This window comes from Bradysia coprophila, unplaced genomic scaffold (genome assembly GCF_014529535.1).
Source record: "Bradysia coprophila strain Holo2 unplaced genomic scaffold, BU_Bcop_v1 contig_138, whole genome shotgun sequence".
Taxonomy (NCBI): Eukaryota; Metazoa; Arthropoda; class Insecta; order Diptera; family Sciaridae; genus Bradysia; species Bradysia coprophila.
This window is the reverse complement of record NW_023503409.1, coordinates 680,494-696,939: the sequence shown is the minus strand read 5'-3', so window position 1 is coordinate 696,939 and position 16,446 is coordinate 680,494. Positions and strand designations below refer to the sequence as shown.

The following is a 16,446-nucleotide window of genomic DNA, read 5'->3' as shown; positions in this document are numbered from 1 at the left end:
TAATAAACTCGGTTCTCTTTCCAAGGGTTTCAGTGTCACTTTTCCACTCACTTGGAGTAGGTCTAATGGTAATATGTTTAGCAATTTCCTTATGATGTGGAGAGTGGAGCTATATATCAACTATGTATATATCGAATAACGTATTTGTTATATATATCCGTTCTAGTCAGGGAGCCGATAAAATTAGAATTATGTATGTACAAGTATTTTTGACGGAAGAGCAATTATATTGTCAAGCTATTATCTGATATTCAATTAAAGTGATATGATATTGAATAAATGACGATGAGAAGAGACGAAAATGTTATTAACTTAGGGTGCTGGATATTGCGAGAAAATCGGTTTAATGAGGGAAAATTTGTATCGCATATAAATTGTTGAATAATTATTTGGAATGTGTGATGATGGTTTTCTAACCAATTTTTTTTTTAAGTTAGTCGTTCACGGTGTCTATTGAGCAGAGTATATAATAGGAAAATCATTTTTGTTTATTCAGACAAAAATTGATTGATTGAAAACGATTTTTTCTCTTAGCTTCTGCAGGGGGTTATGGAGTATTTTGTTGTGTAACAACGATTCAGACAAATGAGTGACAATAGGTTTCATGAAACGGCAGTAAAGTAATATTGATGTTCGATCGACGTTATTTGTCAACATAAGTTTAGTAGCTTGAAAACACATTTTGAACGGTACTCACCTTGTCGCTGTCAGTGGTGTTTCCGGATCCAAAACTAGCCAACGAACTGCCATCATGATCGTTTTCTGCTACAGTCTCATCCAAGTCCTTTGATGATCTCTGCGACGATGCCTTTGCTGACTTGGCTGGAGATTTCGGTAGTGTTAACGATGCTCCCGAAAAGTAGGTCTCTTGTATAACTTCTCGTAGCTTTTTCACCCACACTTGTTTCGCCTCCAAAGTATTGGCTTTCAAAATGATACGGGAATCAGATAACATTGGTGCTCGTCCCGTCCAGACAGCGAATTTACACTCATCGCCTTCAATGTGCTCGGTTACGCCAAGTTCCGATGTCATAAGTTTCTGTTTGAATTGGTATCGGTTGGTGCCGATTTCTTTGGCGAAAAGAAGATACAATTCGAAAAGGAACACACGTCGGTCACGTCCTTTTCTTATTATTTGCTTGGTGTCCCATGCTGAGAATGTGTCCTGTAGAACTACTTCGCCCAAACTGTCTAACGATACGTCACACTGTTCCAGGTATGATAGATGTATAGCGTCGTTGGCTTTCTTCGGAACGTTAAGCATCACTTCCAAGCCATCCTGCAATGAACGGTGTAAGAATGAGTTTACAATTAAAATTATGTTTCGGTTCAAAAGTAGAAACTCACCCTGATTTCCCCTTGTCCTTCATCACAACAGGATTGTAAATCCTTCAGCAACAATTGATATTTCGTAATTCGTTGAACGGGTTTAATCAGAAAAGCTGCCAGAGTATGCTCAACTTTGTGTTTCCGTTGCAAATCTTCAAAATATTTTTTCTCTTCAACAACAAGGTCATTTGATGCTTTCTTATTGTTGCAATAATGTATGTACATGTCGAATTTGACTGCCCATGTTACAAAACAATGTCCGACATCTTCAGGCATTGTTTCATATTTCTCCAATTCCCGAAGGAAAATCTTCTCATGGAAATTGTAGATTGCCTCGATATTAGCGAAAACAACATCTTCTTTGCCAACTAAGCCATTCGGAACGTCTCCTGTGCGCATTTCATGTAAAAAGCATTTGATACAAAGCTCCAGATCTTTAACGTATGTTCGTTCGGTCTGCAGCAGCTCAGCCATTATGAATTCCTTACGACGAGCAGATTTCCGTTTCTCTTCGTTCAATTCTTTGGATGCGGTTGAGCAAATTAGTTTAGCCTCCAATGAAGGATCCGAATGACGATCACCAGCCGTACCACTAGAATTCAACGATGAAGTTGTACTGCTCGATTCTTCGTTAACCATTGGTAATCCCAACGATTTTTCAAGCTGTTCACGATATGCATCCATTCGATTGCTGAATTCCTTATAACGATTATCCACCGTTGCCTCCCACTGCTTTATGGCTGTGGTGTGTGCGTGGCCTTTCTGTACCAAACTATCAGCTAATTGTATCAACAATTTAACACGTTCCCGAATCTCTTTGGCTGTTTTCTTAAATTCATTATGTTCTCGCAGCAGAGCTTCGGTCTCCTCACGACTTTTTCCAAAAGAATTAGTTTTTGAGTTTAAATACGCCTCACCGGTGTTGTGAATCCATTCTATCGTCTGCTTGGCCGACTTTTCGAATAACACAAACTGCTGGCATTGGTCCAATCGTTTCTTCCTTTGCGTCCAATATTCGAGAGCTTGGTTTTCCTGTGACAATAATCTGTCCAATATTGATTTAACTCGTGACTCACAGCTGCCGTGTAATTGGAAATCGTAATACTGCAGTGACCTTGCTGTGTATTTTAAGAATGTTTCTGCTGTACGACGAGCCAAGGTGCATGCTTTCAAAAAAGCTTCTTTCTGTTCTTGATGTTTTGCAATCAATTGATCCATGGTCTTCGGTTTATCTGGACTGTTACTTCCACTGCACCAATCTTCATCCCGCCGATACTCCCTATCCAGACTGTCTAAAACGCTGCAAACTTGTTCAGCTGTTTTGTAGAAGTTCATTGAAGCCGTGACCAATCTGTGTCGCTCTTCGGCACATGTCACAAGCAATTGCCACTTTTTCGTCACTTCGTCGGATATTTCTCGAATGCTTTGCGGATCGTAATGGTTGGCGTTGATTAAAGCATCAGCACGGTACTTGACCTGAACAGCTGAAGTGTGAGTCTTCTCGACAGCCACTTGAAATTGTTCGTGCTCCTTACGTAGCTGTTCTGCTTCATGAAATGAATTTGGTGTAGCAAAACTAGCTATTAACATTGCCTCTCCGTTCCTTATCCATGAGATCACTTGATGTGCATCGTTCTGAAATTGACACAATTGGACTGCCTGTTCCAGAACAGCCCTCTTTACTTCGGCCGAAACTTCTAATTCCAATTCGCGTTCATGCAAGAACTCCAAGAGATATTGAATTCTTGTCTGTACCGTATGTGTATTGTCTGCCATAGCTACAAAGCCAGCTGTTTCAAACAGTCGAACCAATTCTTGGCCTTGTTGAAGCATTTCGAAAGTAGTATTTTGCATCTGTGTTACCGATTCATTATGCAATCGCAAAAATTGTTCGGCTTTCTGGTAATCTCTTGACTTTTCAGTATGTTGTAACTCTTCGGCCCACATTTCCAGTTGTGATGAGACTTCCAGTGCGTCACGTTCGAAATATCTTAAACGCAAATACAAATCCAGTCGAAACTTTCGAGCCACCCACAATTCATCTAACTCTAATTTCTGCTTCGATAAATTTTCAAGTGAACTTTCCAACGCTGCTATAGAACCAGTTGAATCGATATCCTCCAATGATCGGATTTCTTGGAGCAAAACTTCCCCCTGTTGAATGGTTTGGAGGCAACCGTTTAAAGTACTGTCCTGTTGATCCTGGCACTGTTGCAGTAGCCGTTCAGTTCCTTCGACATTTTCTTGAGCCAGTAAATTGTCATCTGATTCAATTTCCTGTCTCAATTGATCTACCCAAGTCGACACTTCTTTCTCGTGAGTGTAGAACAGTACTGCCATGTCTAATCGTCTTTTTCGTTGCTCAACACGTGCTGCAAATGATGCTACATGCATTTCCAATTCTCTAGCCACGGAATAGATTTCGTTTGCATCAACTTCACCGGTTCTAGCCAAATCTTCAGCTGCAGACAACAATTTCTCCGCATTACTGTAGGTGTTCTGAGCGACATTCTCAAAATGTTCATGACTTTTCTGATAGACCCGTGCCTTCTGCAAATTGCGTCCGATGCCAGTATTTTTGCGTAAGAACACTTCACCGTGATTTTCCAGCCAGTCCAACACTTGTTTGACGTCTTCCTGGAACAGGCGAAGTGCCAGTGTTTGATGAAGTCGAACTTTTTCAGCATGCCAACGATTCTCGAGCGAACGATGATGACCGAGAATCTGATGGATGACAGCTAGCACATGTGATGCTCCTTCACTGTAATCTGCTGCTGGATTAGCCCGTTCGAAACGATTCGCACCATTTTCCTGTGATCGGGAAGAATGAAATGAGTAACGGTCGAAGAATACGCAATTATAATAACTCACGTGTTTTCGATGATCTGGCACTCCTGGCGGAGGTGGCTGATTGCAAACTTGTACCAAATGATCGAGTTGATACAGAAGTTTTTTGCTCGTAGAATGTACCTGTAATCATACAAAAATGAATTTAGTTCGAGAAATCATTCCATGTATGCAATAGCAGATAGTCGTGTTATTTTGTGATCGTATGGTTAAATTTGAGAATATGACCCACTACACAGCATTAATCCAAAGAAGATGTAATAGAGGCAAAGAGTAATTTTTATGTAAATGTGCGTTTGAACCCCTGTCTGAATGGAAAAACCGATAGAACCAAATAAACCAAGAATAGACATTCGACTTTGAATAGAATAGAATTTATTATATTTTGTTCCGTGTCGTTTCAAAAACTGAAGAAGGAATTTAAAAGCTTTTGTTTTACATTTGCTGCAGGATCATCCAATTGTTCGTCGGTATTTGTTGACTTTTCACCGGTACTTTTACTATCAACGATGTCATCACATTTTTGTATTCCATGAAAAACTTGTAACATTGAAGCCAACCCTTTCAGCAAAGTTTGATAAGCATTATATACCTGAACGCATAAATTGGAAACAATTTATGAAAAACAAAGAAAAAAAAACAACAAAAAATATTAGTCCAGTCCATGTTGACAGAAGTAACGAAAATTGGGTACTAGTAGCTTAGAAGTGCGTTCATAAAGTAAATATTTCAGTTACAATTGTGGCCAAGTAAACGTTTGTCTTCAACGGAAAATATGGTTCTGTTTGCATTGAACTACAGAGAACCTTATTAATTTGCACATGACGTCAAGAACAGCAACGGGCTAATGCACTCCAATCTAGCACACCACCATCAATGACATTTTTGTACACTTCGCTGGATTTTAACCAAGACTTTTATTTGCTGAACGCACTCCATAAGGGACTAAAACTTAAATTTGCTCTGATCAATGATTGCGAAGCAAAGAGAACATTTTCCAGCAAAAAATATTTGTTTGTTTCCCATATTCCCTTAGATATGTTAACCTGTTACAAACGGCTGTCATCTATTATCGACACCGACAGCAAGAATAAACGACAAGCTCTGACTAATAAGGTCTGATATATAGCAAAGAGAATGTTCAAAACGAATGAAGTAAAAGATTTCTGAAGTCAATCTCTGAAAATCTTCGATCAAATGATGTAATAGTTTGAATAGTAAAACTGTTAATATGTTTGCCCTGTCGTCTGTGACAGAAAATTCGTAGACTTTCCAAAAAAAAATCTTAAAAAACTCTGAGAGATCCTCTGTCACTCCAATCTATGATCCGCCTGTCACGGCTAACAATAAAAGAACTAGAAATTGTAAATTTTCATAAGCTTGTCATTGCTTCCCTACCTTTTTTATCTCTGAACTGATTAACTATTCAATTTCTTAAATGAATTTCATTCTCCCTTGAACAACATTCAAGGAATTACTGCTTAGTCCATACAATTTATTGTCCTCATGAGTATTTTTAATTCGCTTACAAAGTGATGTCGTTATTGATGTGAATTGTTTTAAACAGAAACACGAATATTATGAGCCGCACCCCAATTAACTGAAATGGTATTACACAAGCACATCGCATATTTTCGTTACTTTTGCAATTCAAGAAGGGTTTGATATTTCGACTGAACCATATACATGGGGAACGATGATCTCTTAAATGTTTAACTTAATAATAGGTGCGACCGCCGTGATAAATGAAACGGTATTGTACTAACCTCTGTGTATGCTTGACACATTGCTTCATACAATGATTGATGTGTTCTGATGGCCGTTTCAAGGCTTTGAATATCAGCCGGTAGTGGTTGTGTTGCCTCGCAAGCAGCTGCCCATGATGATACACTATCACAGTATTGTTCCGCTTTGTGATGGAACAAAACACTTAAGCCTGAAAATGGTTTGAATTCATGAAATCCTTTGACAACCATTAAGAAAAGTCTGATAAAACTGACCTAAGACAGCAGTTCGTTCGTCCAGACCAGCTGCGAATTCCTTCCACGTTCGATCGAGCCGACTAGCTACGGTACGAATATGCTGAGCTGCGTAATGGTTACCTAGATAAATAACAAAAAAGCTCATTCAGCAAATCAATTTCCACAATTTTCATTCAGTCAGTGTTTTGTCTCACCTTCCTTTAGCCGTACAGCAACTGCAAGTATTCGATTTATGTTAACACAGACATTCATAGATGCAACGGCAAATTTCTGGTGTTCTTCCTGAAGACTTTTGGCTAGAGAATAATTATGACCAATCTCGACATAGCTCATTTGAAATACATCTCGGTTATGCAATATCCAGTCGAACATCTGTAACAAATAAAAGATGAGATGCCGTCCTGAAGCCTTAAGTTATAGTCACTTACCTTCTCACAATCTTGCTCAAATAGTCGCAGTTGAAAACATTGATCCAGTTTCGTTTTCTTGTGTTGCCAGACCGTTAATAAATGCTGCTGAGCTTTGTGCACGGAATCTAATTGTTGCAACACCTGATTGAACATAGCTGCCAAATCCGGATTCGAGGGCATTGGACGATTGGCATTCATTTGAGATGAATGAGGATCTTCCGATCGATTCGAATCGGCACCCAATTTTGTCAACAGCTTTTGACCTTGCACATCAATATCTTCAATGGGCAATTTGAGTATTTTCTTTTTCATGTCATTGTGATGATCGATTCCATGCTTAGCCCCGTTCACATCTTCAGCAAAATCACTGCGAGATAAATCCTCCTGTAGATCATCGATACGATCCAGCATGTCACCCACTTGCCATAGAAATTCTTCCAACGCTAATCGGACGTCGATCCATTGACTGTGATCGTAGTTCAGCGTTCCCTCGAATTCGAAGCTTAACTGAGACGTATCGGCAATTTTCGATAATCCTTCAGTGCTTATGGTGCTGGTCTGAAGTGGAAAGTTTAAATGTTTAATCGAAATGTGGAAGAAATGTTAAGATGTGTTGATCACCAACCTCAAATTTGTATTTGTGACTAGAAATTGATGCTCTCTGTTTGTTCCAAAAGTTATCCGGTTTTATTATTGCCACATTGTGTACATTTGAACAGAAATGTTCTTGGAGTATTTTCAGAATTGTCTTAACACTGCCCATATTATTGCCATTTCCTCGCATGTCAATGACTATGGAAAATCCAAGATTCCGAGATTGCTCACTGCAATAAAAATGTTAAATTTGAGACTTGTTTCAATGCAACGACTGTTGTAATTGAATTTACTTTGGAATGCCAAACAAATAAGTGAGCAAACGTCTTATATCCTCTGGTTTAATGCGCTCCCGGCGTGGTGTTGACGGAAAGCTTAGTATGGGACCACCGCGTCGATCACGGCCACCCGTTAATATCACAAAACGTTCTTGCAACAATTGCAGTAGGTCCAACGCACGTAGGCCGTCCATTTTTTAACTGTAAATAAATCGAAAAAAATTTAACTTAAAAAACGTAAGGATGAATGTGACTCTACTTGTTAGACCAATTACTGCTTTATTAATAGACAATTTTTCTGTCTGATTACAGTATAACTTGTAGACATCCATCTTGTGAACGAACTATTTATAATTTCAAAATACATTCGTTTGAAATGTAAAATTACGTTAAAAGTTTCGCTATTTTTACTTCTTCTTTTTGTGTGATCGATACATCAATAATCGGCTAGAAATTGTTGTTGGGACAGGCGATTAATTATGAATTTTAGAATAGATATAGACAAGGGTTTATATGGTTCTTATACGTAATTCCATACATAAATCCAAAACAATCTAAAACGAGATGGTACTTTGACCAGACGATCCATGTATTAGGGACTTTTACTTATTACATTCATTGGTTCATTGAAAAGGATTCGTTGGGGTTGGAGAATCACCAACCCCAACGAATCCTTTTCAATGGTGATTGAGAAAAGAAAATTAATTGAATCTACTTGACGACAATAATGTGTTTTACGATAAAAAAATATGATTTGTTGACTGCGCGCCCTCTATTTCAAAAGCACAATGTCGGTTATTTTGTAACAAGGGCAAATAAACGAAAAATGTATTCTTTGAAACTAGGTCATATACTCATTTATGTCTGTGTTAACATTGCTCAAGGAACCGTACGAACGTCTTGAGAAGGAAACTCATTCTTAAGAAGCAGCCTTTAGCGTTTTCATTAGTAGAGTTATTATGTTCAATTACATAAAATTACAAACAATTTGGAAACTTGAAATTTATGTGCTGATCGACCTCGCTTTCTGCTCGAGTCAACAAACTTCACATAAGAAGCACATGCAGCATGCCGTATCATTCAAAAATTTTATTTTTGAGGAAATCTAATAAACTCAGCCCAAATTGGAACCTAATGCACGTCGACTATAAGTGCTTACGAGTATCCATTTGGTACGCATACAAATTTAAGTTGGCTTGTTTTGATGTAGTGATTTTGTAGGTAAATGGATTGTATTTTGTGCAATTTCATTACAAAGAAAATGTAGCATGTGTCACTTTACGTAAAGGAGTGGACTAGCGAACAACACCTAGTAACCGCACATGTTGATAGTTAACTTCTTATATGATGAACGGGAATGGAAACAAATGATCAAGAGATCTGTGTTTTGTGATCTTTATTGACGTTAAAAACTGATAAATTTAACCAGTCCTGGTATATTTTCGTGTATCTTCGACACTAGTTATGAGCAACTATGTTACGCAATAGTTATGCAATAAGGTATAAAAAATTGGAAAGTTGAGTTTTCGCTAGAACTTCGTTGATCCAAGGCGAGGCCGGCGTCAATAGACACACGAAATCGAGACTTTTCAATTCTATACCGACTTAGGTCATGGATTTTACATGCTTTTGTTTTCCCTACGGTCGAAAGTATCTTATTACACACCTAGGGAAAACAAGAAAATTAGTTTAGGTCAAAAACATGCAAAATCAATTACGTAACTCGGGATTAAAGTGAAAAGTCTTGTTTTCGTGTATTTATTGACATCGGCTTCGCCTCAGATCAACAAAATTCACACGAAAACTCTACCTTTTTATCACTTGTTATGTATAACAACGAAAGGTAATAGACTGTATTCTGCTAAGATTCCTACAAAACATAATAATAATAAAATTGCGAAACGTTTAGAAGTGTACCCGAAGGTTGTCCTTCGCAGTCCATCCCTTTTCAGACATTCAAACAATAATTTGAACATTTTACTTCTGTTAACAATTCATCACACATCATCACTCAAATGTGTCTTGAATGGATGTAATTACTTCCCTTTCAGTGATTTCCTAGCAACTTTCCTATTTATGGTTTTAATTGTGGTTTCCTTGTTTTTGTTCAAACCATTCATTAAATACGTTGTTTTATGAACGAAAACTGTTTACCTGAATCTATAGAAATCTGCACAAGACTGATTTAACACGTAGCGCAACGTATAAAAAGCGAAAATTTCTTCCAAAAAAGCTAATAAACTAATAATGATATTGTGACAACAAACCATTAAGTTCCAAGTAATGTGTTAATCCTATAAGACTTAAATAAAATTTAAAAAACACAATGGCTATAATTGCTCAAATAGAAATCGCACATTTCTAAACAATCATGTCTTGTATTCATCTCAAAACCGTATTCAACGTCTTTCCGAAAACCGAGACGTCGTTACGTATATATAATATTATAATGTGAAGACGTGAAGAGCTGAATGGGTATTTTAGTGTTGATGTTTATTTTGCTGTGTATGTCTTCGGCACGCAATTTAGATGAATGAGCAGCGGCTAGAAAACACTGTACTATGAGATTTGTCATGTTAGTTTATGCATATCCGCAAGGATAAAACCAACGACACTGTACAGTATACATAAAATCACGAAAATTAGTTTAACAAGATCGTATAGAGAGCTGTTATCAACGTATCGTCATGTTTACAAATCAACATGCGTAAATAAATGCGAAAATGTTTTTCCTCGACGGAGTTTGTTAAATTAATTTTAGAAACTTATTGATTTTTGATGTATTCACGTTATTCTGTGAGAATCCTTGAACACACTAAATAGGAGCCAAAAATACATACGTTTGACATAGGTATATGTGATATTTATATAGATCTCTCGACTGAAATCTTCTGTGACAATGATATAAAAGACTACGAACATAAAACGAAAATTGGCAGTCTGGAAATGGTACCGTCTTCGATTTTAATTTAAAAGGAAATTTATAGGAAATGTATGAAGTTTACAGCTATTTTACCTTCTACGAGCAGTTGGCATTTCACATTAAAATATTTATTCCATTCGAAAGCTAGCAAAACGGTTTTGATAAGAATCAAGAACTCACTTTATTGATATATGTAGAACAACGAAACTATCGAATAATATTAACGATCATTAATTACCTGTATCAATTTGAATGTTGAGTCAATTTAGACTAACAAACGGATCGAGAAATTTAAGTGATTTTTGCTTAACGGTATATGAGTGACAAATTTGAATACAAATTCGATTCGAAGAGTGTTTTTTTTGGATAATTATCTACTAGCCACATAGTTCGGTAAAAAAAGGGTGACGAAACCGAAGAACATGAAATGTAAATACAAACACAATTCCATGCTTAATGTCTGTGTATTTGAATTCTTCTCTAACGAAGTTCGCAAATTTCTATAGCGACGGATCTCTAATTTCGTGCTAAAGGTAACGAGTCATGACATTCTATCCACAACCAGAACAATTCAAATGAGGATGAAAGTGATCCGTACAATGTATAATGTCCTAGATGTAAAATGTGTCATTATACAATACTCTTTGCTACTAAGCAAGTAAACATGCACGCAAAAAGTTATTTAATTGATGAACCAATTGGTCATATAAAAATTGTGCAAACCAGAACGTTATTCACTCAGATAAATTGAACATGAACATTAAGCAAATGAGATCCATTTTCATTGTATATTGAAACATTATAGATAAGTGTAATTAAGAAGCAATTAACCACGTTACGCTTTTGACGATTCAAATATTGTTCATTCCAAAATCTAAATAAATTTCAAATCGAAACGATGTTTTCGAGTTAAAATGTGTGGAGTCGATTGTCTAATTTTCATTGCATATTCACACACATTGAATATAAGCATTTGGCATGCCTTATAATAATTCTGTTTCTTCTTCTTTAGATGGCACAAAGATTTGGTTGTGTGAAATTAATAATCCAAAGAATGCTTTACACAGATTCATTTGTGTTCATTCATAAGAGAGAGACTTCCATAAATAGAACATTAATCAAAGCGAAAAGAAGTAGAAAAACAGAAGAAGAAAAAAATCACTGCTACTTACATGAGATTCTTGGTTTGTTCCTTTTTTTTATAATGTCAGACTTTGCTCGTTGATTGCTTTCGTAAAATTTCGAAATGAAATGGAATCACAAAGAAATATATTATTTCTTTGAATCGATTTTGTCACTTTTGCTCGTATTAATCACAAAATATTTATTAAAATTATTATTGTCCATCGGACCACTGTACTTTGTTTATTCACAAATAAAATTGATTTTCCAAATTAAATCGGAATTTATACCCCCATCCACCGTTTGGTTATTTGGTTAGTATACTCAGGTGGATGGAAGACTATAGTTTCATCAATGAACCCGTTTCTGTTAATTGTCTCGATTCGCAGATGAAATCGGTTTAATGTTTTTGCACTTGAAGAATATAATATCGTTTATGTAGAGCCGTTTTGCACTCATCCTTTTCCGTCTTAAATAAAATTCATTCAAAAAAAGAACACAAAACGAAACGAAATTAATGAAAACACATTTACTTTAGATAAATCTTGATTTCATTTTATTCTGCACTAGCACTTTTTTCACTCATTTTCATCACGCATTCTAGCCAATTTTTATACTTTCTCTGAGATACTTAAATTCTAAGATTTTTGTAATTTTTGTGTGAAACATTCTGCAACACAACACTCCATGTTTTTCGCTGCGAATTTTTTCTAATATGGCCTGATGGCGTTGAAGTTGTCAGCAAAACAGAAAACTATGCGACCGTGAAACGAAAAGACCCGTAAGACCGACAAGTATACATACATACTAAAACTAAAATGTTAAAAAGAAAATTTCACAATAAACCTACAAAAGAACTCTTAAAGTTACTTTAACTAGTTCAAGACCATATCTTCCCAAAAATCATCTTCTCATTTTATTGGTGTTATTCAATTAATACAACAAACTACTACAAATTAAACTTATGAGCCCGATTCGTACGAGCATGTAACAAGTTGACAGATATACACAATATATGTACACGGCGAATATGCATGCAGGCGTTACATTGCAAAGTGTCTATAGAGGATGAGCAACAATTGGATATTTGAAAAAGGGAGTTTTACAAAATGGTGTTACTGGTTGTTACTTGACAAGCCAGTAAACTCAATGAATGTCAACACATCAATATCCACTAGGCCATTCCTAGAGAGTGTTTTAACGTTACACAATTTTGCAACGAACCAAACCCTCAATATCACAAAACGTACAAGAAGTCTTCTACAAAATAAGAAGGAAAAGGGAAGAGACTGAGAACTAATAATCACGTCTTGCGACGTCGCTGTGATGGAACGAGCGAACGAAGATGAGAAGCTGTTTCGACCTCCGAATATGGTGGTGGTCACAGGGCAGTATAGGACAACCCTTCGTCAGTTGTTGCCACCATATTCGTTCACAACACTGCGAATATTACCACTTGAACGAAGTGATATGTAATATTCTGAAACAATTTGCTAGGAATCAACGAAGGTGACACTTTTAACCAAGGGTATCTCACCTCTCATGGGAGGTGAGTTTGTTTATATGAAATCGCTGTGTCCTCCGGTTTGTATGAACAGACAATACCTGGTTTATACTTTCATTGAGTAAACTATTTTCAAGTAGTGGCTCAAACCACTTATTTAATGGGTAAACCGGGTTTTTTGGCAACTGACTTGAAACACACTCTTGCACTGATGAGTTGCCTTCATTATAACATAACTTAAGTTGTTCGCATCATACACAACCATCACTTTCTTAAAAATAATATGAAGTGCGCTTCGCGAACTGCAATGCCGGATTCGCTTCTTGAGGCTATAACAATGGAATGGTCAATTTCTTCTGGTCTTGGTAATATTCGTTGCCATGTTACCAAACAACACTTCATTTTTTGCTATCAAAATGAGCATTTTATAGTCCCATTATTCACGATAACATTCGGGTTAAGTGATTTTTACGGAATTAACTATAGAAACAGAGGGGGAAACTGGTGACCAATATAGAATGAAATAGTGTGTCAATAGATGCGCAACGAAGATATTGTTTCAACCGCAAGATACTATGGACAACTCAAGAATACAAAAAGTATAATGCACTCATTCACCAAATCGCTACTTTAAAAAAAACTGGATGAGCCACAGTACTTTAATTTTGTTTGTATCTAATAAAGTGGCGATCTGCGTGACCTTCCCAAGTATACAGCCTTGAAAAAGTCGGTCCAATTTCCATGTGTGTCGATGAAGAAGTTAACATTCTATGTATGAAAAAAGTTTAGAAGAATCTTTAATTTGTGCAATTTCTAGCAGTTTTGTAGGTTTTGGAATGAACAAGTTAAGGCATCTCTGTGTTGATCACGAAGGGAGTAGCACCCTAATTTTCTAGTGATGCTTCCACGAACTTAGAAAGTAATTTTCTGGGGACTAAAACGTTATATGTATAATATCCAATGAACTATTCAAATTTAGGTACCACCTGCCTTCGTATATGTCTTAATTTGTTTCTTCATAGCCTAGGATTGTTGTTGCAAAATTTAGAATATAAATAATTAAAATGTTGGGTGGTGGTAGAAAGCTAATGCAAATCGAAATTTTCAAAAGTTACCGCGAATCAAAATAAATTCAAGATTTTCAAGTTGCCGTTTCTGCTTCTTTCACAAAATCACGACTATTCGAAAATTATTATTCGAAATTCGAAATCCACCATTAATAATAAATTGAAAGTGAAAAAAATACTTTATTGGTGCATTTTGTCAGTTTTGTGTCATATAATTATTAATGTTTGACGATGTAATTGCTCAAAATCATTTTTTCGGTGTCCATACTAGTAATATTCACATTTTGAATCAGTTTAATGCGTAGCCTGCTGTTTTATATGTTTTGTATATTGTGTTTTTGTGTGTAACCAGAAAGTTCAAGGCGAAAGTCTAAAAAATATTGTTCTCATTTGAATGAAATATCTATGTGAGACGTTAGTGGTCATCAGTTGAAACGAAATCAAGTCACAAAAAGTGTAAGTTCAATTCACTATCAATCATTCATGATGATCATTTTATTTTTATCGCAAATAGTTCCGTTCAATCGATTGTAATCACCCAAAAAGAGAGAAAAAAATGTATAGTAGCCTTGAAAAAAGTATATATAAATTGCGTATAAACTGAAAAGAAATATGCAAGAAACGAGAAGGAAAACAAACAAACGCACTACACTCCTTCTGAATTTTTATGATTGATTTGCCCTATATGAGGCGTTGAACTATATCATAGATTAACTTTAATCGATAGCATATCCGAAATTTATAATTATTCATTCAGTCATCCGGCCTTTAAACGATACATAAACAAAAACAAAAATATGAAATGTTTTGTGTGGGTAAGTGAAATAACGAGAATAACTATTATGAGGTCAATAAACTGCATTTTTCGTGTTTTTCCATCATAAATGCGTTTGGGGGGCTAATACAGAGAAGTTTTAGTTTTTTACTCTTATACAGGTTTTGAATATAATCTGTTTCCATATATCCACAAAGTAGAATCAAAAGTTTGAGACTATTTTTATGTGTTTGAACGAAGGTCTATTTTTATATCGTTTTCAATGAAAATAGTTTTGTGGAATTGTACATTGTTTAGGAAGTCAAATGAGATGACTTGAAAAAGCATTGCATTTTGTCTTCTCTAGTTGTTGCGTTATGGGAATGTTGGGCCCTTTACAAACACCACTTCGTCGTTATAGCAATTAAATATGTTTCAACTGAGGTATCTTAAAGAATGTCCGACAGAAAGGTCATTAGAGTTCATGATTGTCGTTGTCCCGTGTACGGAAATATAGATTTCTTCCCGGTTAGCAATTCAAAACTTCTCGGTAACCAAATACATTACTGATTTTCAAACATTCCTCGCTGATTATGCATTATTTTCGTGAAAAGTTTACTATCCCCTACGGAAATATCACAAACGCTCTCCTGAAATTACTTAGTGACAAAACTAATCTAGTACCTCCCTCAGATTAACTTTTAGCTTTTCTTCACTAGCCACTCCGAAAACAGAGAGACAGTTTTATTACCTTTTTTTGAACTAGACCTACAGCGTTTTCAACATGAATAAAAAAAAAATTAAAAGAAACGAATCCAGTTACATCTGGAATTATTATTAATGGTCTACGTTCAACTTAACCTTGGCTGTACAAAGAAAACTCTGGAACAGTCAAATGACAGAAAGTTTTACAAAATATCAAATTCAAGCGATTTTGCAATTAGATACTTCAGTGGGTTGTAAAGCAAATAATCGTAGGATATTGTAAGACTCGCTACTTCAATGTTAAGCTATATATCATATAGTGAGTGATCTGGGATTTTAACTGAAGAAAAACAAATATTATAAAAGCAGAAAGCATGTATATGTTACCATGTTCATCCCATTTAAACATACCGCAGGATATATTTACATCTGTTTTCATTGGTATTTTTTCACATAATTTACCTTACCATGGACTCATAACACAGTTCTTCTGTAGTGATATAATAATAGGTACCCATGTGATTTTATATTTTATAGATGAGATGGGAATCAATTATTTGTGGGGCATGCGTGTAAACTGTCAAAATTTACGTTAGAATAACAAACCAGATTAGCGATTAAGTATTGGACAGAAGAGATTTTTCTTTGCAAAACTAAGTTTATTCTAGAAATATAAATCCGTCAAAAAACCCTAAAGGGTGAAGGTGACTCAAGTTTTTGTGTCTACTTACAAAATGACTGATATCGCTAATGGTGACGTATTCTGCGCCTGAATGTACAACAAAATATTGACTCAAAAACATTTTAGAAATAAAATCCATCGAAAAATCCGATGGAAGTTAGGAAGTGCCAGAGGATTTTTATTTGCAAAAGTAAGTTTATTCTAGAAATGCAGATTTCAGATCACCTGGCGTTAGAGACGGATTATGGT

The 16,446-nt window shown here is 35.9% G+C and overlaps 2 protein-coding genes across 8 annotated transcripts in view; one reads left to right on the top strand and one right to left on the bottom strand.

The window, feature by feature from the left end:
* LOC119073246 (kalirin) overlaps nucleotides 1-12,197 on the bottom strand; it is a 41,723-nt gene extending 29,526 nt beyond the window's left edge. For 3 of the 7 annotated variants that reach the window (XM_037178574.1, XM_037178575.1, XM_037178576.1), the window contains exons 1-11: nucleotides 11,537-12,197; nucleotides 7,456-7,641; nucleotides 7,194-7,392; nucleotides 6,587-7,126; nucleotides 6,353-6,530; nucleotides 6,177-6,278; nucleotides 5,943-6,112; nucleotides 4,616-4,768; nucleotides 4,201-4,299; nucleotides 1,348-4,140; nucleotides 698-1,279 (exon numbers count right to left, since the gene is read on the bottom strand). In XM_037178574.1, coding sequence (XP_037034469.1) covers nucleotides 698-1,279; nucleotides 1,348-4,140; nucleotides 4,201-4,299; nucleotides 4,616-4,768; nucleotides 5,943-6,112; nucleotides 6,177-6,278; nucleotides 6,353-6,530; nucleotides 6,587-7,126; nucleotides 7,194-7,392; nucleotides 7,456-7,634 — 4,995 coding nt within the window. In that variant the 5' untranslated portion in view covers nucleotides 7,635-7,641; nucleotides 11,537-12,197. Of the gene's footprint in view, nucleotides 1-697; nucleotides 1,280-1,347; nucleotides 4,300-4,615; nucleotides 4,769-5,942; nucleotides 6,113-6,176; nucleotides 6,279-6,352; nucleotides 6,531-6,586; nucleotides 7,127-7,193; nucleotides 7,393-7,455; nucleotides 7,642-11,536 lie in introns of all 7 variants that reach the window. The other 4 variants (XM_037178579.1, XM_037178580.1, XM_037178578.1 and 1 more) reach the window with 3 other exon arrangements.
* A 1,997-nt stretch (nucleotides 12,198-14,194) lies between these two features.
* The window catches only part of LOC119073250 (neuronal PAS domain-containing protein 2-like), a 44,203-nt gene continuing 41,951 nt past the window's right edge, over nucleotides 14,195-16,446 (top strand). The window contains exon 1 of the mRNA XM_037178606.1: nucleotides 14,195-14,512. The gene's annotated coding sequence lies outside the window, so the exon portion shown is untranslated. The remainder of the gene's footprint in view (nucleotides 14,513-16,446) is intronic.